This window comes from Adiantum capillus-veneris, chromosome 6 (genome assembly GCF_014529385.1).
Source record: "Adiantum capillus-veneris isolate H3 chromosome 6, ASM1452938v2, whole genome shotgun sequence".
NCBI lineage: Eukaryota > Viridiplantae > Streptophyta > Polypodiopsida > Polypodiales > Pteridaceae > Adiantum > Adiantum capillus-veneris.
In genome coordinates, this window is record NC_140936.1 from 161933451 (window position 1) to 161959232 (window position 25782).

General features: G+C 40.7%; 1 protein-coding gene across 1 annotated transcript; it reads left to right on the forward strand.

The window, feature by feature from the left end:
- The first annotated feature begins 5823 nt into the window (after positions 1-5823).
- LOC147456627 (ubiquitin-conjugating enzyme E2 34-like) lies at positions 5824-8293 on the forward strand. The gene is made up of 9 exons (XM_086515058.1): positions 5824-5980; positions 6462-6516; positions 6611-6649; positions 6728-6791; positions 7035-7096; positions 7180-7219; positions 7486-7513; positions 7604-7695; positions 7921-8293. Exons 1-9 carry the CDS (start codon positions 5924-5926, stop codon positions 8204-8206), a joined length of 723 nt encoding a protein of 240 aa, XP_086371184.1. The 5' UTR covers positions 5824-5923; the 3' UTR covers positions 8207-8293.
- Positions 8294-25782: the final 17489 nt, after the last annotated feature.

The following is a 25782-nucleotide window of genomic DNA, read 5'->3' on the forward strand; positions in this document are numbered from 1 at the left end:
GTATGAAGGAGTCAGCTAGCATTGCTAGCCATATTAATGATTTTGATTCTCTTTTTTCCCAGATTCGTGCACAGCGCATGACCATTGATGAGTGATGAGATGAAAGCAATCTTCTTGCTTTGTTCGTTGCCTCCCGCTTGGGATATCTTTTGCACAGCTGTTAGTAACTCTACTCCGAATGGTACGCTAAAGTACGATGATGTTACTAGTGCACTTTTGTCAGAGGAGATGCGTTGGAAGACCATGACTAGCTCGCATTATGGCGAAGCACATTATGTGCAAAGGGATGATAAGCAACGTAAGGGCCGTTCTTCGCAACGTGAGTCCAAGAAAGAGGGAATAGAGATGCATCAAAGGATACATCAAAGTCTCGTGGTCGCCACAATGTTCAATGCCATTATTGTGATAAGTTTCGTCACATAAAGAAGGATTGTTATGCTTGGAAGCGTGACAAAGAGAAAGTCAAAGGAAAAGGTAAAGATCAAGATGATAAAGAGGAGAAACCAAAGAGTTTGGTTAAGATTGAAGAATTGAACATAGTTCAGGATGACAGTGATGCGCAAGACATTAATATGTTGATTGAACGTAATGATGTCTTTTATGATGCACAGGAAACTCTGTCTTTGCAGAGTTCTATTCCAAGTGAACTCCTTGTTAGTGGTGAAGTATCCCATACATGGATTCTTGATTCGGGTGCTTCGTTGCATGTCACACCTCATAGGCATTGGTTTACTACATACAAGGAAACCATTGGCTCTGTTACACTTGGTAACATTTACTCTTGTGACATTGTTGGCGTAGGTGATATTGCTATGGTTATGGCAAATAGGGTGAAGTTTATCATCCATAATGTGCCTCATGTTCCAGCCTTGACACACAATCTGATTTCGGTTGGACGTCTTGATGACTTGGGTTACAATGTCACCTTTCATCAACAGTCTTGGCGTATTGTGAAGGGTCAGCTTATTATCGCCCATGGTTCTAAAGTTGGTTCACTTTATCCTCTTTATGTATCTGATAAAAACAGTGTTCTTTTTGTAACCAAGTTGCCAACCATTGCTTTGTGGCATATTCGGTTAGGACATATGTCAAAGAAGGGAATGGAGACACTCTCTTGTTTGGGCTACTTACTGTCTTTGTCATTTTTTGATTTTCCCTTTTGTGAGCACTATCAATATGGAAAGTAAACATGGACACGCCGTACACATTCTTTTGACAAAGAAAGAAAACCCTTAGAGCTTGTGCACAATGATTTATGTGGGCCTATGCCTTCTAAATCCCATGGTGGTGTGTCCTATTATGTTACATTCATTGACGATGCAACACGGCATGCTTGGGTCTACGCCATGAAGTCTAAAGATGAGACCTTTTCTTGCTTCAAGAAGTCCTTATCGAGTGTTGAAACTCAGTCTGAACATAAGTTGAAAGCTTTGCGCTTAGACAGTGGTGGAGAATATGTCTCCAAAGAGTTTACAGACTTCTGTTCAAGTAGGGGAATTAAGCATGAGTTTACAACTCCTTAAACCCCTGCACAAAATGGTGTTGCAAAACGAATGAATAGGACCATCCAAGAGCAGATTATTTCTATGCTATCACAGGGTAATTTACCGCAAGCATTTTGGGCTGAAGCATTATAAACAGCCGTGTACTTGATCAATAGATCAGCACATGCTTCATTATAGTTTCGTGTACCTTTGGAGTTATGGTCAGAACATAAATTGTCTTATGAAAAACTCCACACATTTGGCTGTGAAGCTTATGCACATGTACCCAAGGAGTTGCGTGTTAAGCTAGATCCTAAGTCCAAGAAATGTATCTTCATTGGCTATGGTGTAGATGGTCAATTTGGCTATCGTTTATGGGATCCAAAAAGTCGATCAGTGATTCATAGCAGTGATGGTGTCTTTAATGAGACTAAGATGCATAGACAACCAGTGAAAGAGGTTGAATCTTGGAAAGTGACACTTTTCGATGTACCACCTCATGTCCAGACAGCTCTTGAGCCACTTACCACACAAGCTAGTACAAGTTCTAATCAGCCGTAGAGATCTCAAAGAGTCTCACATCTGCTAGAACGTTTTGTTTCAGGCGTGGATTTTGTTTTGCTGGCAGATAGTGGTGAGCCTTCTTGTTACAAAGAGGCTATGCTAGACAATGATAAGGTTCAATGGGAACATGCTATGAAAAGGGAGCTGTCCAGTATTGCAAATAATAAAACATGGGGACTTGTTCCATTGCCAAAAGGTAGGAAAGCATTGCCTTGTAAACGGGTTTCAAAGAAGAAGATTGACAATTACAAAGCTCGTTTAGTGGCCAAAGGTTTCACGCAAGAATATGGTTTTGATTTCCAGGAAATCTTTTCTCCAGTGGTGGTCAAGATGACCACACTGAGAATGTTGCTTGCTTTGGTTGCCGTTGAAGATATGGAGCTTGATTACATGGATATCATTACTGCTTTCTTACATGGTGATCTCGAGGAAGAGATTTATATGCAGCAACCTGAAGGGTTTGTGCTAAAGGGCAAGGAACATTTGGCATGTAAGCTTCTGAAAAGTCTCTATGGCTTGAAGCAATCATCAAGACAATGGTATCAAAAATTTGATGCATTTATGCGTTCCCTAGGCTATAAGCACAGTAATGAGGATCCATGTCTTTACGTGAAAAGACAACCCAAAGGACAACTTATTATGCTTATCCTTTATGTACATGACATGCTTATTGCTGGTCATTCCAAGAAGGACACTACTGACTTGAAAACCAAGCTGAAAAGTCAATTTGACATGAAAGATTTGGGTGAAGCCAATCACATTTTGGGTATGCGCATTACTTGTGACCGTAAGAAGAGGTTGTTGTACTTTTCTCAAAAAGAGTATGTGCACAAGTTTTTGGATCGTTTCAACATGCAGAAGGGGAAGGCTTTGAGTACTCCATTGCCTGCATATTAAAAGAGCGGGAGAGTGTTAAGTTTAATGGCCATGTGGCCGACCACCCATCACTAACTGCTACTAACCCTAAGTGTACAGCTACACTGTAACTTGTGTGTAGCGGAAAATAGCATAAACATAGTGAGCATCTCATTAGAATAGATTCCTAATGAGAATAACAAGAGTGCTTGGGTGGAGAGAGCAACAAAAAGTATAACACCTAGTTAGATAGCATGAACAATACTTCATAAGCGAGAGAAATTAAGCTATTGACAACAGTTGAGGACCGGATTTACATGGAGCCGGTCCCCCCTCCAAAAGGCTTTGTATTATGGTTTCTCCCATCAAGAGAGACATTTTACAATACAGTTCTTTGTGTTCCTTCAATACTAGCTAGTGCAATGAAGATGGAAACTTCAAGCACTAAGCAAAACACTTATTACACACAACATCAATTCCCTCACGGTCTCAAACCCAAGACCTCACACACCTTCGAAGATGGTGAGAGATAGCGGGGTATGAGAGTAGATTGAGAGGAACAAGGAGTAGTCTTACGAGAAAGATGTATATCTCCTCACATAATCACTCATATGAGCATAGCTTAGCTTAGTAATTAGCATGGTAGAGGAGATGAGCATGCATTGAAGCTTGGATCTTGGTTGGGGGCTCTTGGTTGGACTTGCATCACAAAGCCAAGAGTTGTTGGTGTAGGCCTCCCTTCTCACAAGCTTGGAGTAGGTGATAAGCTTTCCATTAAAGCTTGAGAAGGAGAGAGAGAGTCTTCTTGCTTCACACATGAGTTTGTGTGAGTGTGTGTGGATAATGCCTTGAGAAAATCAGCCCCTCTCTCTCTCTCTCTCTTGGTCAACCCTTCTTACTATTTGCTCATGTTGCAACCCTATTGGCCCTTTCTAGGCTTAGCCAATGAGTATTAAGAAGCATAAGTGATAGCCTTTTGACATGTGTCCCCCTTTCCCCTTTTGTGAGATCTTTAGGTAACTAATAAATGCAACTAAACTCTCATTGGACCCCTTTGCCTCCTGGCCAATAGGAATCAGGCAAGCCATTGGGCCGCTGAATGCTCATTGGACCCCTTAGGAGATTGTCCAATAGTCTTCTAGAGAGCTTAATTGTGATTGGTTCTTTTATTAAGTGTTTTTAAATTAATTAAACTAGATTTACTCTAGATTAATTCTCATTGGTCCACCTCCATGGCCATCCAATAGGATTTGAGTACACCTTGTGGGCATCTGGGCTAGGGAGCAGACATGTGTCCCTCTTTCCCCTTGCGTAAAGGAAGCTTGTGAGTGTGTGTGTGTGTTTCTCTCTCATCCCCTACTTCCAGGGCTCGCCCTCTCTTATGTAGGACTTGTGAAGACTTTTGGGACACACACAAAGCATCCAATTTCCCTAGTGTTTGACCTTTGGACACAACCTTATCATTTTGGAAGTCTTAATGGGTTGAACCTTAGGGTCTTTTAAGCCCATTGTTGCACATTGCTCTTTTGCAGATGGCCCCCCCTTTGGATGCCTATTTTCTGTCCTTTGGATCCCTCGTGTGGCCAGTCTGCCAGCTTAACCAAAATTCTAGCCTTTTCTCCCTTGATACTTCCCCATATTAAAGGATCAATTTAACATGAGAAAATCATTTACGAGAATTAGATATTAGTTATTATGACATATATACTTGTGTGAGCCACTAACACTAAGTACAATGTGTATTGTGCCTTAGTGCATAAGATAGAGAAGAAAGAAGGGGACACACAGTGTGTGTGTTGGCTCTCCCCCTTCAACGTGTGTGTGTGTGCGTTTCTTCTTCCGCTTTCGCTGTGCTCCCGGCTCCTCCCCTTCAGCCGTTGCTAATAAGATAGAGAAGAAAGAAAGGGGACACACAGTGTCTGTGTCGGCTTTCCCCCTTCAACCTGTGTGTGTGGCTATGATGGAGTGTGTGTGACTGTGTGTGCGTTTCTTCTTCCGCTTTCGCTGTGCTCCTGGCTCCTCCCCTTCAGCCATTGCTAACCTATTAGGCACTAAAAAGAGAAAAAATGTGAGATTCTCAGCGAGATGCTCTACGGTCGGTCTTTCTCTCTCTCTCTCTCTCTCTCTCTCTCACACACACACACACACACACACACACACACACACACACACACACACACACACACACACACACACACACACACACACACACAATTTTTGTACTTTTTGAAGTCGCTGGAAATAGTCTTGGCAGGCCTTAATCTCGACGAGTGTTATAGAAGGCCCTTGAATCTCTCTCTCTCTCTCTCTCTCTCTCTCTCTCTCTCTCTGAGCTAAGGTTGTGCATCCCATCTATTCACTGCGCAAGGCCATGTGCTGTCCCCCCCCCTCTCTCTCTCTCTCTCTCTCTCTCCGTGTCATCTGTGTGCGTGTATGTGTGTATCTCTGAGCTGAGGCTGTGCGTCCCGTCCCTTTGTGAGCTGAGGCCATTCACGATGAGATTGTTGGTGGGGGTAATAGTGACTCGAGGGCTGTTGTGGCACGCAGGCACACAAAGTGCCGAGGGGGAGCAGGGCGAGCAGGTGACATTTTTGGGGGGATGGGATAGGGAGGTTGATCTTTTGGGGGTAGGGAGATCTCTTTAATCAATACTAGTACGGTCGGTCGCCTTCGACGACCTCTCTCTTTATCTCTCCCTCTTTATCGCGTGTCCTCTCTCTCTTTCTCTTTCCCTCTTTTGGTAAGTAGCCTTCATCTCGTAGCTTGCCCCACGTGTAAATGGGACTCCCCTCCGCCATATTATGTTAAGTAGATAAGTAGATAATTTTTTATTAGCTGAGCCATTATTAGTCTGCACCTATGTAAAGTGACTATCTATCGTCAAAAGCAAAAAAATCATCGACTTGTCATTTAGTTAGCCTTTGAACCTTAGGCCTGGCCCCCCTCCGAGTCTCTACTCTCGCGAGTCTCTCTCTCTCTCTCTCTCTCTCTCGCGCGCGCGCGACGGCAACACATTTCGCATGGCGGATCGAGCTTGTGTGCAACGCCTACAGAAGGAATTTCGAGCTCTATGCAAGGTCGCTCCCTTCTCTCTCCCTGATGCTTTTTGAGTTTCCTGCTCCTTTGTTGGGAAGATTAGGGTTTTTGTTGTAGCTTTTTGCGTCTGCAGAAGAGATTAGGGTTTTTTCCTTTTTGCGTTTGTCTGGGAAGTATTAGAAATGCCTATCACATCGTTTGTGTTCGTGTGGACACTTCCCCCTCTCCTGCTCATAACATCACACAGACACGCGCACACACACGCACACACAATGGAAATGTGGTGATCGGTGTTGTAGATGCGCTTAAACTTGTCCTACCTGCATGGATCTTTCTAGTGGACTTGGCCTGATTTTGTATAGCACGTACACCAATTATAAATGCATTGCTAACTTACTACCGATTCTGAGTGCATGTGCATATAGCTCATGAAGAAGGCACATCATGCATCCAATATACACACACGAGCAATCACGCTTGATTTTAGTACATGCCTCTTAGAATGTCTTTAATTTGCTTCAGGAGCCCGTTCCTCATGTAGTTGCCAAACCATCACCAAGCAACATCTTGGAATGGCGTATGTGATTTCTTCTTTTTGTACCTCTCTACTAAAATTACATTGGCATTACATGTTGAGATGTTTGTAAGTTGCATGTTTGCGGAGTTTGCAGATTATGTCCTGGAGGGCAGTGAGGGAACCCCTTTTGCAGGCAAGTTGCTCTTTCATGAAAACTGAAACGGTTTGTGCATAATGAGAAGTACATCAGGCTTACGAAGGCCCTTTACAGGTGGTGTGTATCATGGCAAACTCAAATTTCCAGCTGATTATCCCTATAAGCCACCAGGCATCAGGTGAAGCGTCTTCAATCATACAACTACGGATATGTAGTTTGTTGTTAGATTTTTGGTTTTTGCCCTAGTTGGGTGTTTATCGTGGCAGGTGGTCTTAACATTTCTTCTTGAGCTAGTGTCTGTGCAATGTGCCAATGGTTTTACATTCTGTGTGTTTGAATTTGTGTATATGGATACATTCAGCCGAGTGTTGGTGTCATTCTCGAAGCATTTGTTCTTAAGAGCTGTCATGTCCTTGTGCAGCATGCTTACTCCTAATGGTCGCTTTGCCACTCAGAAACGACTTTGCATGTCCATGAGTGACTGTAATGCTTCTTACTTCAAGCTGATCACTCCTTAGAAAGGCTATTTGTAAAGTTTGCTAACTGCTGGACAATGTACATTTCAGTTCACCCAGAGACTTGGAATCCGATGTGGTCAGTCTCAAGGTCTCTCTCTCTCTCTCTCTCTCTCTCTCTTTGTGTGAGAACCAAGTAGAGAATAATGGGATTTTCTAGACTTGTACTCTCTGTTGGATAAAGTAATTGGGTTTGTTGGAATTGGTCCTAGGATGCTGAAGTATTGTTTTCTTCGCATCTTCTCTTTATAAGCAAATAATTAATTGAAATTTCAAATAAATATGTACATGGGATACCTTGTTAGAGTTCGCATACGACATTGACTATTAATTTTGTTCTTGATATGTGTCTTGCAGCATTCTTACAGGATTGCTATCTTTTATGGTGAGAATAATATCACAAACTTATTGACGCCTGTTGATTTTTGACTCTGTTCATACAACGTTTTTGCCTTACCACACATACATTTGACAGATGGAGAAGGCTCCCACAACTGGAAGTGTCTCCAGCACTGACGAGGAGAAGCATCGCTTTGCACAAGCATCACTTGCTTTTAATTGTAAGAGGTGGGTGCATTCGCAATTGCAACTCTTGTAGTACAAGGGTGTGCATGTTGTTCTGGTTTTTTTCTTGGGACTGATTGCTCATGTGTGATAAAGCAAGACATAAAGCTTGTGTGTGATAAAGCAAGACATAAAGCTTGTGTGTGATAAAGCAAGACATAAAGCTAGTAAAACGTAGATACGACAACACGGATTATATTTAATGTGTCATGTGTTCATCATTTGCAGCCCAATTTTTCGCAAAATGTTTCCTGAATATGTAGAGAAGTATACAGAACTGCTGAAGGCAGCTCAGGCGGAAATTGAGCAAGCTCAACATAGTGAAGTGTTGAAGGCACCACTTCTCGTGGGAAAACCCAATGAAGGAAGGAGTACAGAGTCAACGAAAACAGGGACGCAAACGCCACCCGCAAAGAAGTTTCCCATGTGGCTGACAGGGATTCTGTTTGCTGTATTTGCAAGTATCATGGCTTTACCTCTACTAACCTTAGACTACACACCATCCCAATTGTGACTCAGGAGCTCACCCCGTCCCTATTGAGGGTTTGTAATTGTTCCCGCCAACATTTAGAATACATTGGTGCTTTTGGAGTTCCGCGGATGTTGGTTTCTGTGAATTGTGCACATTCTTGTCTCATTCTTGTGCATTCGGTGTGTTCTAGCTACTCCTGAGAGAAGTGAAAATGTCACTTAGTGGTCTTGTATCAATAAAATTGTCTGAAGAGGCAATTTACAAGCTTATCCATCTGAGGGTTTTGTATTATTTTCTGTAGTGTTTTGATTCTGAGAATAAGTGGATGAGGAATCTGCAGCTCTCTCTCTCTCTCTCTCTCTCTCTCTCTCTCTCATGCATTTGATGATGAGGATAAGGGCTGTGGAATCTTCTTCTGCGCCTTGCTTGTTAGTTTCATTTGTCACCTTGTCATCATCTGGTGCAATGATTTTGAGGCCATTTATGTTGTCTCGATGAGCAATTAGATTTTTAGACTGAAGTTCCAATTACCAGGTGAAGTATGCCGTAGTAGTTTTATTTTGTTTTTGATTGAGATGTTTGTAGGATGAATCACAGAATTTTTGAAAAGTATACAGTCAAACTTATAACATCAATCATACTTTTGCCTTTGTTTGGGATGAATTGTTGGATGCTGCTATGGTAGTGGAAGTTGAGATTGTGTAAAATATTTGTGAAAGGAAATTGTGGGTATGGAGAAATAAGAAATGTGGTAGAGGAAGTGCCCCTTCTGCTTCGAGCTATTATAAAATTGTTTGCATTTAAAGGTACTTGATTAGTCACCCCGACAATTCATCTTTAGGACAAGTTCAAGATGGCCCCTTTTGAGTTAAATATCGCTTTTGCATGGGCCAATAGATGTCAAGAGGTCAAAGGGGTTGTAGGTTTAGGTCATGGTTTGATAATTTTGGAGACTCTGAAGTTTGAAGTTAGCTACTTTTCAATAATTTCATTCAAGCTCATTTTGACCTTCACATTTGCAACATAACCTTCAAGAAGGACTATAGAGCGTGGTTCTCTTGGAATTTTCATTTAGGGAAGGCTTGTAGAGCATGGCATTCTCATAATTTCATTCAAGCTCACTTTGACCTTCACATTTGCAACGTAACCTTCAAGAAGGACTATAGAGCGCGGTGTTCTTGGAATTTTCATTTAGACTCATTTTTACCTCCATTTTCATTACATGCATTATTGCGTAGATTGTTGACCGTTGTACATAGCTCTTATTGTGTTGTATTTCCCACTTACGTTTTGTAGACCTTATCATCATTTTTGTAGTCGTGAAGAAGGAGAAGTAGATTCTTGCCTCCATCTTCATTGTTTGCTTTCTTGGCTGTGTGAGAGTGCTTGTTGCAAGAGCTCAAGCTCTCTCCCTTCTCTATTTCTTTACATATTGTTAGAGCCTAGTTGTGGCTAAAGAGTTGTGGGCGATAAGCAAAGTAGGAAATGGTTAAGCCCTCCCCCCCCCCCCCCCCCCCCCCCCCCCCCCCCCCCCCCACCCCCCTGTCGTGTGTTTACCTACTAAATTCACCTTCGAGATTTTTGGGAGGCATCACCAACGATCTCCGATTTTGGAAATTTTTCTGGGAGATGATGTGGCTCAAGATTTTGTATAGTCTTGAGGGTGTGTTTCGGCCTCTGTTCAGTAGTTAGAGTGCGTTTGTGTGTCAAGAACACAAAGGTTTGGGTTTTTGCAAATCTCCCATTTTGGTGTAGTAGGAAACTTGATTTGTGTTGCAAATTTTAGAGTTATTATATAGGAGTGTGAAGTGTTACATTGGGTGAATGTACACATAGTGTGGTCACAGGTTGTGATAGATACATGCTACTTTTGGTTTACTACAGGTTTTGTACAAAATTTTCATTTTCTAAAACATGTCTACATTGATGGAATCACAAGTATAGTCAAAGAGAAGTTGTACCAAAATTCATGCTTGGAAGTTTAGAAATGACCAGTTTCCTAATAGGTAAATGTTTTTGGGAGTTACTTGAAGGTGAAAATGAATATGTACCATTGCTGCTCAAAGAGAATCCTAGTCCTCAACAAGTGAAAACGTTCAAAGATCGAAACCAAGGAGCATGAAAGGTCATGTATTTGTTGTCAGTTAGTGTAGCGAACTCTTTGATTGGGAATATATAGGATGCTAATTCTTTTAAGGAGGCATGGAAAAAATTGGTATCACTAGATGTAACCAACAATAAGGCAAAGAAGTTGCATTTGAAGACAAAGCTCAACACTGTGAAGAAATTTGCTATGCTAGTGAATGATTATGTCTTGAAGGGTAGACATAGGTGAATCCCTTGCGATGATTGGTGTTGCGGTTGAGGATGAGACGGAAAGGTGGAAGCATGCTTGTGCGGTTTAGGGCTAGCTTAGAAGCAATTTAAGATCTGTATTCATACTTGAATACCATATTAGTAAATTTGAGAATTTCTTAATTCCCACTTTTAATAAGAGCTCAAGATTTGACCACATGGTCAAATCTTAGCCAGCTTTTGTGTGCTGTGTAAATCATTATACTACTAGTACTTGATACATGACACTTAATTAAAGCCTGACAAACCCCAATTAATTCCCCAAGTTAGTAACTTTTTATAAGAGCTCAAGATTTGACCACATGGTCAAATCTTAGCCAGCTTTTGTGTGATGTGTAAATCATTATACTGCTAGTACTTGATACATGACTTAATTAAAGCCTGACAAACCCCAATTAGTCCCCCCCTCCCCCCGTGTGTTTACCTACTGAATTCACCTTCGAGATTTTTGGGAGGCATCACCAACGATCTCCGATTCTGGAATTTTTTCTGGGAGATGATGTGGCTCAAGATTTTGTATAGTCTTGAGGGTGTGTTTCGGCCTCTTTTCTGTAGTTAGAGTGCGTTTGTGTCAAGAACACAAAGGTTTGGGTTTTTGCAAATCTCCCATTTTGGTGTAGTAGGAAACTTGGTTTGTGTTGCAAATTTTAGAGTTACTATATAGGAGTGTGAAGTGTTACATTGGGTGAATGTACACATAGTGTGGTCACATGTTTGATAGATACATGCTACTTTTGGTTTACTATAGGTTTTGTGCAAAATTCTCATTTTCTAAAACATGTCTACATCGATGGAATCAAAGGTATAGTCAAAGAAAAGCTGTACCAAAATTCATGCTTGGAAGTTCAGAAATGACCAATTTCCCAATATGTAAATGTTTTTGGGAGTTCCTTGAAGGTGAAAATGAATATGCACCATTGCTGCTCAAAGAGAATCCTAGTCCTCAACAAGAGAAAGCGTTCAAAGATCGAAACCAAGGATCATGAAAGGTCATGTATTTGTTGTCAGTTAGTGTAGAGAACTCTATAATTGGGAATATATAGGATGCTAATTCTTTTAAGGAGGCATGGAAAACATTGGTATCACTAGATGTGACCAACAATAAGGCAAAGAAGCTGAATTTGAAGACAAAGCTCAACACTCGGAAGAAATTTGCTATGCTAGTGAATGATTATGTCTTGAAGGGTAAAGGACATAGGTGAATCCCTTGCGATGATTGGTGTTACGTTTGATGATGAGACAGAAAGGTGGAAGCATGCTTGTGCAGTTTAGGGCTAGCGTAGAAGCAATTTAAGATCTGTATTCATACTTGAATACCATACTAGTAAATTTGAGAATTTCTCAATTCCCACTTTTAATAAGAGCTCAAGATTTGACCACATGGTCAAATCTTAGCTAGATTTTGTGTGCTGTGTAAATCATTATACTGCTAGTACTTGATACATGACACTTAATTAAAGCCTGAAAACCCCAATTAATTCCCCACTTCAAAAGAGCTTTATCCAACATCATTCATGATAGATGACCATCTATGCGCTATCATTGTCCTTAACTCTGACATTATAGCCTTGTGCATATGGCTTTTGAGACATACCTCGTGAAATTTTGTCATTTTCCTATACCTTCTTCTCTTTGTACTGCTCATATATCTCTTCAGTCTTTTCTTCATCTGGATTATGGAGTTTTCCCATGTTTTTCTCAAGAAAATCTCAAAAATAAATTAAGTAAAACGAAAAATCAACTCAACAAAAAGCAAAATCATTTGAACATAATTCTAGACGCTATGTACAATGTACACATGTCCCTAGGGGCTCATATATGTCCTTTGTCCCTGTACTCCTCCTGTAACGCTATTATGAGGGCATATACTTTGAATTTTGTCAAAAAATTATCAGAATCAAATGCAAAAACTCAATGCAACTCACAAAACATTGCCCTCTAATATTCATAATATTAGGTTTGCATTTAGAATGCCTCCCCCCCTCCTATTTTGAGTCCTCCTGGACGACAAGGTATCGTCAAGGGTATGTGTTGTGCTTGGGCAATTAAAAATTGTGTCTATGCAGGCCTTTTAATGTAGCCCTATTATGCATGCACAATTAATGCATGGAAAAAATTTATGCTGTGCAAGATATGGGTATAAGCAATTTTCTTTTTGGCATTTGCTGGTGAGGCTTCCTATTTTAACGCAATGTGATGGTCTTTGAAGTTCCTACATGTTTACTTGATTGATGGTTGTAGGGATTTTTTGAAGGCTTACTTATCTGTTTGATGCTTCTTTAGGATCCATTTTAGCCTTGTTGTTAGTTGTTGTTTTTAGCATTGTTCTTCAACAATGGATTCTGGATTGACCTTCGGTATCCACGTGTATGCTTGATTAGCCTGTGCTCTAACCAGCTTCTTTGGAACCCACACACGTTTGTAAACTCCACTTTGTCTCAAAGGGTTTAGCTTACTTGGTTGAGATTTGGACTTCCTCTTGTTATTTTACTTATGAGCTTTGCCTATGCATTCAATTTATCTCGTGATCTGTAAGCCTTGTGCAACATGTAGTAGTGAAGTGAGAAACTTGCTCTCTTCTAATTGTACTGTAACCGTAGGAGGAATTGAAAAATTACAAGCGATTGTGCGGTGAAAATAGTTGTATTGGTTTTCTTTGGGAACCACTTCTTTGTGATGACTGGATTTTTGTTGATGATGATTGTTTGGGAACCCATATTTATCTCTGCTTCATTTGTGTTTGAAGAGACTTCTTTGGGATCCACCTTTTCTTTGTGTAAGTCAGCAGCGGTCTTTACTTCAACCCTTGTAGGCTTGGTTGGGGACGAGATTCAGACTTTGGGAGTTGATACTTTAACTTTTTCGGAATCCAAATTAACTCTTGACCTCTTTGTGCTTGAATCAACTTCTTTAGAACCCAAATTTAGTTGCAAAAGCTTGTGACTTTGTGATTTTCTTAGCAGTTCTTGCATACTTTGACTGTTTCCCTTTTGGTGTTGGATCTTGTGATTTTTTATTGAAGATCTTGATCTTCTTGATCCATATCTATTTTTGGTCAAGCTGGCTCTTTGGTATCCAGATTTGTCGAACTTTTTGGCTCTGACTTGTTGTTCTTTGCTTTTGCCTTCCTTGGTTGTTACGGAACCCGCTAGTGATAGCGATGACCTGAGTTCCTGGTAGGAGATGTCATAAGAAGCATCACTGTTGCTACTATTCTCAGCAAGGTTGAGTTCTGACACTTTTTCTTTGTAGTTTGCTGGTTATGAAAAGTTACTAGCTGTTCGCTCTTGGATTGTTGTTTTTGGAAGGGCTTTTCTAGGCAATTGATTAGAGCGTTGTTAACCCGTTGACATGTCCATCTTCTTCTTGGTTGAGTCTTTCTTCCTGTATAGGAGCCACGTATGAGGATTCTTGTTGCAGTTGCGTCACCATCGGAGATTTTGGAATCCACTTCTGATGCACTTTATTGTTGTAGTGTTGATATTGGTTCTTGGGTCCTTGAGCTGGAAAATCACAAAACAATGCACTAGTTAAAGTGTCGTCCATGTCACCGTTGGGTTGTCTGGATTTTCATTGTTGGCATCGTCTTGAAGCTCCAAGTGTTCTATGGACTCATAGAACTCGTCTTCTCCTTCGTCTTTTGATTCACGACATTCCTTTGTTTGCTTTTCATTTCGCGGACTTGTTGATGCCTGGTTCTCTTTGTTTCTTTGGATCACACTTACTGCAAAATAAAGAACGGCATCAAAATCTTTATCACAAAACTTTATTGTTGGACCGTCTTGAAAAGCGCACACATCAAGAGTAGCCAAAATGTGTTCCCATTCTAGTGGCTCTGATGCTTCTTTAGGAAATGGTTCTGGGATATAATCCTTATCTTCAATCCCCCTTTCTAGGATACATTCCTCTCATTTTAAGCTTCCACATGGCGAAGCTCCACACATCCACAATTCTTAAGGCTTATCCAACCATGCTGGAAGTTCTGATCTTGCTATTGTAGCGGAATCAAACTTCTCAACTAGTGTTCTCGTCACATCCCTATAGCTATGGTCTTTCAAGTTTATCCTTGTCGTGGTTTCCATATGTCTTAGGTAGATATGGTCATAACCCCAATCTTGGACCATTTTCAATTGCCTCATGAATGGTCTTCCTAGAATGATGTCATAGTTGTTCTTCTTGCGAAAATCAACAATAGCAAATGTATGCTCATATTCAATGCCACAAGAATTAACAAATAATTTTTCTAGCAGTCCTATGGGCTTTTCCATGTGTTCGTCTACAAGCTACAGTTTCAACTTGGTAGCCCTCACTGCTGGTTTCCCCCATTGTTTCTAGACCTTTTTTGTTGCGATGGAAACACCAGCTCCATTGTCAAGGATTGCCATGGTTTTTACACCTTGGAATTCCACAAGAAGAGTGGTATTCCCATCTTCTCGCTCATAATACTCGCCTACCTTGTTTAATGGCACTAGTCTAGTGTTTAGCCGAGGCATTTCAAACTCTTTGATCCCTTCCTCGATTTGAGTCATTGGGTTTTTAACACCAAATTTCTCTAGACATTTATTCACAATAGTCCACATGTTTGGTCTATTCTAAGCAACTCGACTAATGTTATCGTACATGTCACTGGGGTAGATAGAATATCTATTAACCCTTTTGAATCAATGACCTTGTTGGAAGACAGTCTTTGTGATGGGGACTGCAATAACATCTGACTGGGCCTCGTGCTCTTCCATATAGGATGGTAGTGTTCTTAGTGAATGGGGTTGGCTGTTCATAGATTGTACAAATCCTTTGTCTCCCCAATACAATTGCACTTCTAGATTTGAGATTCAATCTCAATTTCCTCTATTGGTGAAAGAAACATTCCTCTTCCATCACCGGTCTGTTTTACTCGTCTGCTTCATTCATTAGCTTCATTGGCCTTTTTGACTCGCTTCCACAATTTGTCAAGACCATCTATTTTGTTAGCAGCAAGCTAACACGGACACCATTTTTCAGAGTGCTCAACAATTATTATTTTGATAAATCGAGAATATTGTAACTCCTATTTTCTTGGTAAACTTTGTAATTAATGAGCCGGGGCTACAAGCTTCCATATTGTATCAACCAGTTAATTCCCAGCTGTGATAGAACTCCAGATTATTACTTTTGACCACCCAAAAACCTTCGCTAAGGTATAAAAGCCAATTTTTGTAAGTTTTTTTTAAGTTTTTGGATAAGAAATACACAGCGTAAGCTAACAGCGCTCTCTTCTCTCCTTCTCGCGCTTCCTACTCCCTCTCCGGTTGTCACATTACGAATGAGTTTGTTGCATTGCAACCGCAGGTAAAAGCTCTACGCATTGACGTAAGCCATTCACAGTATTTCGTAGCTTTTGGCGTCGCTGACCCGCGGCCTAATTTTAGCATAACTAGGAATTTACACTTTTAAATCGAAAACTAAGCATAGGCGGGGTATTGGGGCATCATTGCTAAGCATTTATATGCATTTTGGGTCAAAAATGACTAGGTCAAAAATCCACTGCTGTTAATAATCGTGATTTTGGAACTTGACCTAAAGTGGGGTTTGAGGCCATAGGCATGTGTGCTTAGGTCTTATAAACTTATCCTAGAAGTTTCGTTACGTTTGGATGTCATTTGATGCTGTAACGGATGTGATTTGCTTGCCGAGCGATTAGCTTTTGGTGATTTCAATCACTTGAGTGTAGCTTGAGTTAGATGCGAGTTGTTAGTGGTTTTCCGAGAGATTGACAACCTCTTGTAGCCTCTATGCACTAGTCGAGTCAGCTTCGTCCCATGGTTTGACAAATTAATCGTGGTTCTCGCTAATACTGCAATAAGATAGGATGGTGAGGTTAGACATGCGTCCCACATTTGGCACCGCTGCCGGGGATTGAAGAGACCTAAACTAGGGAAAAACACGAGCATCTTGTGTAATTGTCCTTTAACTTCCTCTAGGTTCGCCTAGAGTTCAAAACTCTCATTTAGAAACCGCATAGCTTAAGATTGTTGTCTTTTGCTGTGTAGAGGTAGCTTGGAAGTAATCATACTTGCTGAGTGCCTTTAGGACTGTAGGAATATAGATTTAGATTAGGATTTGGAAAATGATTGGTAGACGGGACTAGTCTTAAGATCAAGACTCTGGAAAACATAAAAACACAAGAAAACGAGTGTTTGTGGACACTTTTCACAACCCCATTGCATGAGAAACTAGGAGGAGGGTAAGTAGGATCCGAGGTGGATTTCATAGCATTGCTCTCTCTGAAAGAATCTGTTGGGTTCAAGACCTTTGCCGGTCAGTGGGAAAATCCTCTTATAGGCATGCGGTAAAGTTCAGTTAAAGTAAAGTTTGCATGGCAAGAAAAAAGCCTTTATATATAAGGTTAAGCAATCATCAAATAATATAGCGTTATTTTTACTGGTGTCGATCTCTCTCTCTCTCTCTCTCTCTCTCTCTCTCTCTCTCTCTCTCTCTCTCTCTCTCTCTCTCTCTCTCTCTCTCTCTCTCTCGTTTTTTCTCTGCACGGCTTCTCACTCGCCATGGCTCCTCGGTGGCACCCACCATAGCCCAAGGTTACAACAACTGGTATCAGAGCTTCGGTGCTCTCAGGCGTTGTTGCTTCATTGTCAAGTTGGCTAGGGCGCTGCAGAAGGCACTCAAGAGACAAGCGAGGGAGGCCAAGCATCTCAAGACGTAGCAATACAAGGTGGGCAGAGCAAAGCGAAAATGCTATCACTTGGAGGGTTGGCATGTTGAGATACTACTGGAGATCTAGGCGAGAAGTCTTACCTCCAGAAGCATATCGTGGCTGCCATCAACTGCTCCTTGAAACTCCCTTAGGCGACAGTCGATAACAGAGCAGTCCCTTACAGAGAACGAACGTAGCACTGTCGGCTGCATGCAATAGACCAAACGTAGCTGCAATCGGGGTCGTCTCGGCTTCCTGACCATCTTTCGACTCTGGTGCGACTTCAACTTCTGCCTCCTCGGCCCGCTGCGACAGTGTATCAGTCGTGCCCGCCATCTCCTCTGCGCTGCTACACAGAAAACTTCTTTTTATTTTGTGTTCACACCTTATAAAGTGACCAATTTCAAGTAGCCCCTTAAACCAGAGGGATTCACACCCCGCAGCCGCAGTCCGGGCATATCGGTCAAAAGAGAGTGGCTGTCGCCAAAAGGACTTCTGTGCATCGAGCATTTTGAACGGCCATCATATGGCAAGGCAAGCCAGTATGCACTTTCCTACAACATTTCAACATCTTAATTTACATGCAACACCTCTCTCGAACGTGTATGCCAAGTATACCAGTTTAGTGGTTCGGATACATCTAGCAATGCGGCAAGTGATGCAGACCATGACGATTTTCTTTAAAACACTCGGCATATCAATAGATGCAACACATGGAATCTGCTTTGAGGTTGCAGTACAAGTTTTCACAACTTAGTTTACCAATTCAGTGTTATACTCTTGTTTTGTCATAAACTTTCCAGTCAAAGCTTTCTCTTTTACATTGTCAGTTATTGTCATGCTTGTCATTATCATCATTTAAAAAAAAAAATTGTACGGGATATAGACACTGCCATCCATAAATGGTAAGACCTCCCAGTTTTTGTCAGTTCTCAGCTTGTTTTTACTACATCTCATGAGGTTACTGGGTACACCTTAAACCCAAGGTTTGGCAGTGAACCAAAAACTCCATCTTTGGTAGCTAAATATTTTGGCCTACACCCTATCTGTTCAAGGGGGGGTTACTCATCTAGCACCAGGCTATGGATACACCAAAAATCCTTGGTTGTGAGAGAACCTAAAACTCACGGTTGCCGAGTATACCAAAAACTCGAGGTATCATGAGAGGGTCTATCTAGTTCGGGCTTGAGGGGGGGATTATTGGGTTCAATGCCTTTGCCGGTCAGTGGGAAAAGCCTCTTATAGGCATGCAGTAAAGTTCAGTTACAGTAAAGTTTGCATGGCAAGAAAAAAGCCTTTATATGTAAGGTTAAGCAATCATCAAATAATATAGTGTTATTTTTACTGGTGTCGAGCTCTCTCTCTCTCTCTCTCTCTCTCTCTCTCTCTCTCTCGTTTTTTCTCTGCACGCCTTCTTACTCGCCATGGCTCCTCGGTGGCACCCACCATAGCCCAAGGTTACAACAGAATCAAGTGTGAGTTGTTATGTAAAGTTGTAGAATTTTAGGTCTACGGCTAGAAATAGCACTAAAAGGCTCGAAGTCACTCAATCCAACTGGGGAGTAAGCCTAAGAGTTGTCCGAACCAATGGGTAAGCTCAAGGACACCTCGAGGTAAAAATTTCAAGAAGTTGACCAAAACTCAGATTATTTACTTTTTCTTGACATTTAAGGCCAAATTAAGTTTTGACTTGATTTATAGGCTTAAAAAACATCAGAAAAGGACTGTCTTTGAGAAAATTGCAAAAAAGTGCTCATTTCAAGCCTCAAGTAAATAATCGCGATTATTAACTTTTTGCTCTAAATTAGCCAAGACTCATACCATTGACTCATTGCATGTCTACAACCAACTTTAGTAAAGACCCAATAGATTTGGATCACTAAACTGACAAAAAACTGGGTAAAAACTAAAGTTTGTACTGACTTTTTGAACCTTGAGTGTGAGAAAAAGTTTATCCAAACTTCATGAAACTTGATTCATAGGCTTATATTGATGTGATAAACATGTGTACATGCTCAGTTGACCAAAAACTTGCAAAATTTTGTCAAATGAAAATAATCGCGATTATTTACATCTGCCCTGTTTTTGAACTTTTTTGACCAAGTTGGCATGCCACTAGCTTTACCATGTTGTAATAAGCCCACAAATCAAATTTGGTAAGATTTGAATCATTGGATTGAAAATTGTGGCTAAAATTGCAAAGTTAGTCTGCGGACTGATAATTGATGACCATTTGACCGAAAATTGTCCAAACTTGATGAAATTGGCTAGTGACCTTAACATAAGGTGCTTAATAGAGCCGTGTCAAAGTTGGGACAAAAATTTGCAGAAAATTGTCAGGAGTAAATAAGCGCGATTATTTACATCTGCTTCATTTGGTTATACCACAAGGTCAAGCACCTCAAGTAGACCCCACAAATCAATTTTGGTGAAATTTGGACCACAAAAGTGAGACTTAAGCCAGATTCTTGAAATCAAAGTCTGCAGATACGGAACAGTGGTTAAACTTGATCAAATTTTGTCCAAACTTGTTGAAACTTGCCCAAGGGCTTTATCAAGTTGTATACTTGCCAAACCAATCCAAAAAGTGCAAAAAAGTGACAAAAGTAAATAATCACGATTATTTACTTATGCTATCCAGAGACTTTAATTTTGACTTTTGGGCTTATAGAGTGTTAGACCAGCATAATATAAGGCCATCGGACAATTTTGGGTTCAATCGGATCAAAATTGGTACAGATACACTTAGTTTACAGGTTGCAGATTAGACCTTTGATTTTGCTAAGCTAAATCTGAAAGTCAAAATTTTGACTTCCATAGCACGAATTGAAGTGATATACAGAGACCAATCACTGGAGTTCTCAAGAGCTCTACCGTCCTTATAGAAAAATAGCTAATTTGATTAATTTTGTACAAGAATCAAGTTGCAGACGAGGAATCAGTGGCTTGACGGAAAGTTGCAATTGAATCAAGTGGAAATTGACGACAAGTCAATCCAAGGTGAGTACTCTATCCAGGGCTTCATAAGTCTATATGAACCTTAGATCCGGTTGTGTATTAGGAAATCAAAGCCTATTCGGAGAAAACACCAGTAGAGTATCCACTGAAGAAAGCGTAAATCAAGGCAACTCCTTGCACACAATTCCTGAAGAAGTCTCGGACACTTTTTCAGATTCAACATCCGAAATGTCTTCTTACTCAACTCACTCGGAAACCGGAACGACAATGCACTATAAGCATATACTCTCTTTTTACAAGACTAATCGTCATGGAGCCCAGGTGTACTTGGATCCTAACGAGGAGTATGCTATTCGTATTGATGATCATAGTATTGAGTTCGAAGAAGAGGGTAGGGAAAACAAACAAGGAAAAATGTACATGGATCGAAACGGAACTTAATATGTACAAGTTGAAAATTCCGATGTGGTAGACAAATGGGGCTTATAAGTAAACACTATAATGCCAGGTATGTCAGCAAAAGAAGGACCACCAACCTTGGAATTCGAGGGATACGATCAAGTAGACTTGAAGCCTTTGAAACGGCTTAGTACAAATAATCCTAGGATCGGAGTCTATTGTTGGGAAGATAGAGACATAAAAGATCTTTTGTGGACTTCTCATGCTAAACCAGGGGATTGGATATTGGGTCAAGGACCAGAAACCACTCCAAGAGACGAACATCGTGAGAGATCATCTGAGAGTAATGTGACGAAACCAGAAATCACCTCATCACGTAGAAAATCGGGTGACACTAAGGCCAGTCTAGGGCTACACGAGTCACTATTTCCGACAGACTAGTTTGAAGGACTAGGAACATGACCAACTCCCAGAAGACCTCGAGTTGAACCGTATAGATGTGTCAGACCAACTGATTTTCAAAAATGGGTCAGAAAATACAGTGGATCAGGGGATCCATATGACCACTTAGCAAGCTTTAAGGAAGTGCTAAGAGCAGAGCGTATATTCAATTTCCATACTCAATTCGAGGGGTTTGGAATGACATTAGAAGGAAAAGCTTTGACATGGTTCCAAAACATTCCACCAAGGTCAATCATGGATTTGAATACATTAGCTCAAGGATTTGTAGCTGCTTATTCTAAAACGGGTATTAAACATAATATGGTAGCTCAAATCTACAACTTTAAACAGAAACATGGTGAGTCTGTTAGGGATTATGCAACTCGAATGAAACAATACATTGCCAGATGCCCAGAGATGGAGATACCTGTAGAAGAGCGACTTGTCTCATTGTTCTGGAGGGATTGCTAAACAAAGAACTTCATGCTATACTCTATAGTAAAAAGCATACAACCCTAGAGGCGTGTGTGTCTGATGCTATCGACCTAGGAGACAATTGTGAGATCTTCAATGAAGAGGATGTCTCTAAGGATAACCAAAGCGAAAAGACAACATCCACAAAACCAGCACAAGTGGGAATGGCTGCTGCTGCACCACTCTCAGCCATAGAAGATATGCTAAAAAGGATGAATGACATGATGAACAATATGCAAAAAGCACCTATGAGAGGACCAAGACAAGGGATATCCCCACAAGGACAACCAATTAGGCCACAAAAATGGCGTACAATCGAGGGTAAATGGACCAACCATGAGACCCACGAGTGCTACTTCAGACCAAAGTATGATGGGAATGTTCAGTACGTGCCCATGAGGCCCCAAGGACAACCCATGTACAGATATCAGCCTAATATGGCACAAAGTTCAAAGACCACCAATGGAAATGGAGAGACCTCAACCCATGCTGGGACAACAACCTCCTTATCCAGGACATAATGCGGTGCCTGTAAAGTACATGCACTCAGAAGGAGTCATAGATGAACAAGCATTAGTGCTTGTTACACCCTATGCAGAGCCTAGTCCATCTACAGTAATGGTAGAGGGAGATTGGTATAGTCCACATCCACCACCAATGGAGGAAACCATGACTTATGCTCCACCAGAGCTCGCACCAATGTACTATGTAGCTAATCAAGGTGTCAGACATCCCATGGGAAGACCCATGATGAAGCCCAGAACAGGAAACTGTCATAACTGTGGTGCTGATGACCATTGGAAGAACGAATGTCCAGAGCCTGACAAAAACATCAAACCAATTGAAGCCTATTGCATACAATGTTTCAAAAAGGGAGGACACTTACCGGAAGATTGTCCTAAGAATCCTTTGAACAAGCGAAAAATTGTAGTCAACGTAGTCCAAGTGATGCCTAGTAGCTCATCAGAGAGCGAACTGATTGTTCCAATCAAGGTTATCACTAGAGCCCATGCAAAGAAAAAGAAACACAATTCCTTTGATGATTTTCCAAACACAAAAGTTTCTTCTCAAAGAATCAAAAGGAGCAGAAGAAAAAGATATGAGATGAGAAAACAAAAACAACGGGTTGAAAACGAAGAGAAAGCAAAAATTCTAGCCCAAGACAACTTGAAAGAAACTGGCAGTGAATTCAAGGAAACAACCGTGAAATCTGGAGGATCCATTCTGGTTGATAAAATTTTTGAGCCTATTAATGCCGCCTTGGAAGCCTACCAAGCAGGACTTAAAGCAGGCCAAAACATGGAAAACAAATGGAAAAACTATCCATCTCCAGACATGGAAGCAGCTAAGCTGGAAGCTTATCAAAATTTGGTAAGAATCACGCAGCAAATGCTGGATAACTAGAAACCCAAGCTTGAAAGTATTGCAAAACCGGAAGAGCTTGAGGTAGAAGAAACGAAAGCAAAATCCGATGTGGTGGCAGAACCCCACCTTGAAACAAATGAACAAGAGCTTATAGTGCCGGACAACGAAGATGCTTTAGACGGAATTCCATTCATAGAGGAAGATTGGCCAAGACACTTATGGGAAAAGGTAAGAGAGATCAATGATGGGAGCCTAACTTTAAAGTTAGCTCCTATAGAGGAAGTCTGGTTGGATAACCTACCATCTGATATGAACATGGATTTACAATCCTTGTACGGGGATTGCGGATCGGAGGCTTCAGGGATATCTAAACCAATGACATTAAAAACATTACCTTCTTACTTGGGAGATAACGAGATGAATCTATCATTTGCAAGACCTCTTAAGTGAAAAGAGCCAAACAGACCCTAGAAGTAGAAAAATTTCATTCAATCATGTCTACACGTATCCAATGCACTCTTACTCTGGGGGAACTGTTGAAACTCATGCCATACTTATGGAATGATTTACAGAAAACCCTAGAGAAGGTGGGTATAACGGGGTTAATCTCTAAGGATTTGGGAAACTTGAAAAATGAAATAGAAAACAAAGAGATTCGATCAGTTCCTATGAACAAAGTCAGAGAATATTATGAAGGGGAAGAAGGAAACACTACCCTCCCAGTGAAATGTAATGACATTGAAACCATGGCAATACTGGATAGTGGAGCTGGCATAGCCATAGCCACTAAAGCAGTATGGGAATCCTGGGGACAACCAACCATTAGACAAACCAGCCATTAGACAAACGCGAATGAAATTACAGTTGGCTGACGGACACATTGAAAGACCATTAGGGCTACTAGAAAAAGTGATAGTCAACTCCTGTGGAATTGAATATCAACAAACTTTTGCCATAGTAGACTTTGGGAAAAACTCAACTATGAAATCATATTGGGAAGACCTTTCATGCGATAGGTACAGCTTATCCAAGATTGGGAAAACGAGTATCTGTACTTGAAGCAAGTGGGATCTATCACAAGAGTCAATCTAAAAGATCACACCTATAGAGACGTCTTGAAAACACCCATCCAAGAGTTTGATTCAGTCTCTTCGGTTGAAACTAAACTTCCATCTTGGCTAAACAAAGACACTCCTATTTGGATGTGCGGAGCTTCAAAAAATGGAAGCTTAAGACGAGAGGAATGTATCTTAGAAAGGGAATATACAGACGAAGCCTACATACCTGAACCCTTTCCAGAACATTTATTCAAACCATTCAAGTGGACTCAAATCTTAGCGACAATGGATGTATGCGTGAACACGTCTATGCCTACTCAATTTTGCAATGAGGATGGCTACGACATAATTCCCATCCAAATGATGTCAGTCCTTAACATTGAAAACAAGGATGAGGAAACAAAGGACTTGATGAAAGCTCAAAAAGTCTTTTCTGACCTCTATTACGATGCACTTGATGAGTTAGATGAACACTCAGCTACCTCAGAAGATTCGGGATCCGAAAAAGAACATACAAGGGCTCAATTACTCTTACAGGGAGGGGAGGAAAAGTTTTTTGACTTTCCAAACCAGAAATCAAGAAGACAAAAATGGTATAGAAGAAAGAGAGACACTAAAAGGGTGAAAGCACGACCTATGCCATCAATCTCAAGTAAAATACAATTCCTGATGTAGATAGATGCCAATGATTGTGTCAAGGATAAAATAACTGGCATATATCCTTCAAACAAAAACTAAAAAATGTCTTAGACATCAAGAAAAATAAGGAAGGGTACTCAAGAAGAACATTAGGATAAAAAACCACTCATGACCAGAGTCGAGTGGGAAAAGAAATATCAAGAGTTGAAAAAAGCTTTAAAGGAGATATACACCACCGAAATGGAAACCACGGAAGAGGATGGTAAGGATGTAATGCATGGTTCATCCCATTACAAAAAGTATACCCTCCAAGATCAGAAAATCATAATCGAACAACCTGTTAGGGAACTACAGAAACAAGGCGAGTCTTACGAAGGACCTGAAAACGCTAAAAGGGTAGACTTGGTTGAACCAGGAGAAGAGCCTAGACCGGCTTACATTGCAAATGACCTAAGAGAAGAAGAAGAAAAGCTTTTGCTGAGCTTGTTAAAGGAATACCAGGATATCTTTGCTTGGTCTTACAAGGATCTCAAGGGTGTTGATCCAAAAATCTGTCAACATACTATACCCATGAGAGATGATGCAAAACCAAGTAGACAGAGACCATACACTTATAACAAAACATTTGCCAGAAAGATCAAAGAAGAGATTTAAAAACTAAAGGAAGCCGAATTCATTTACAAAATTGAACACACTGATTGGGTGTCTCCAATTGTGGTAGTACCTAAGAAGAATGGGAAATTATGAGTGTGCGTTAATCTCAAAAAAGTGAATGAAGCTACCATTAGAGACAACTTTCCTCTTCTGATAACTAAGCATGTTTTAGAAAGAGTGGTAGGAAAAGAAGCTTACAGCTTCCTAGATGGATTTTCGGGATACAATCAACTTTTGGTAGACCCAAAAGATCAGCATAAAACCGCTTTTACAACAGAATGGGGTATATTTGCCTATCGGGTTATGCTGTTTGGGTTAACTAATGCTCCAGCCACATTTCAAAGATTGATGAGCCATCCTTTCAAAGAGTATCTTCGAAAATTCTTGGAAGTATACATGGATGATTTATGCATATATTCGTCAATCCGAGCTGATCATTTTGAACACCTTAAAAAGGTATTCGAGAAATATAGACTTTACAGGATTTGCTTAAACCCTGAAAAGTGTACATTCATGGGAAGACAAGGGAAAATCCTTGGACATATAGTGTCTAAAAATGGCATAGCTACCGATATTGAAAAGAT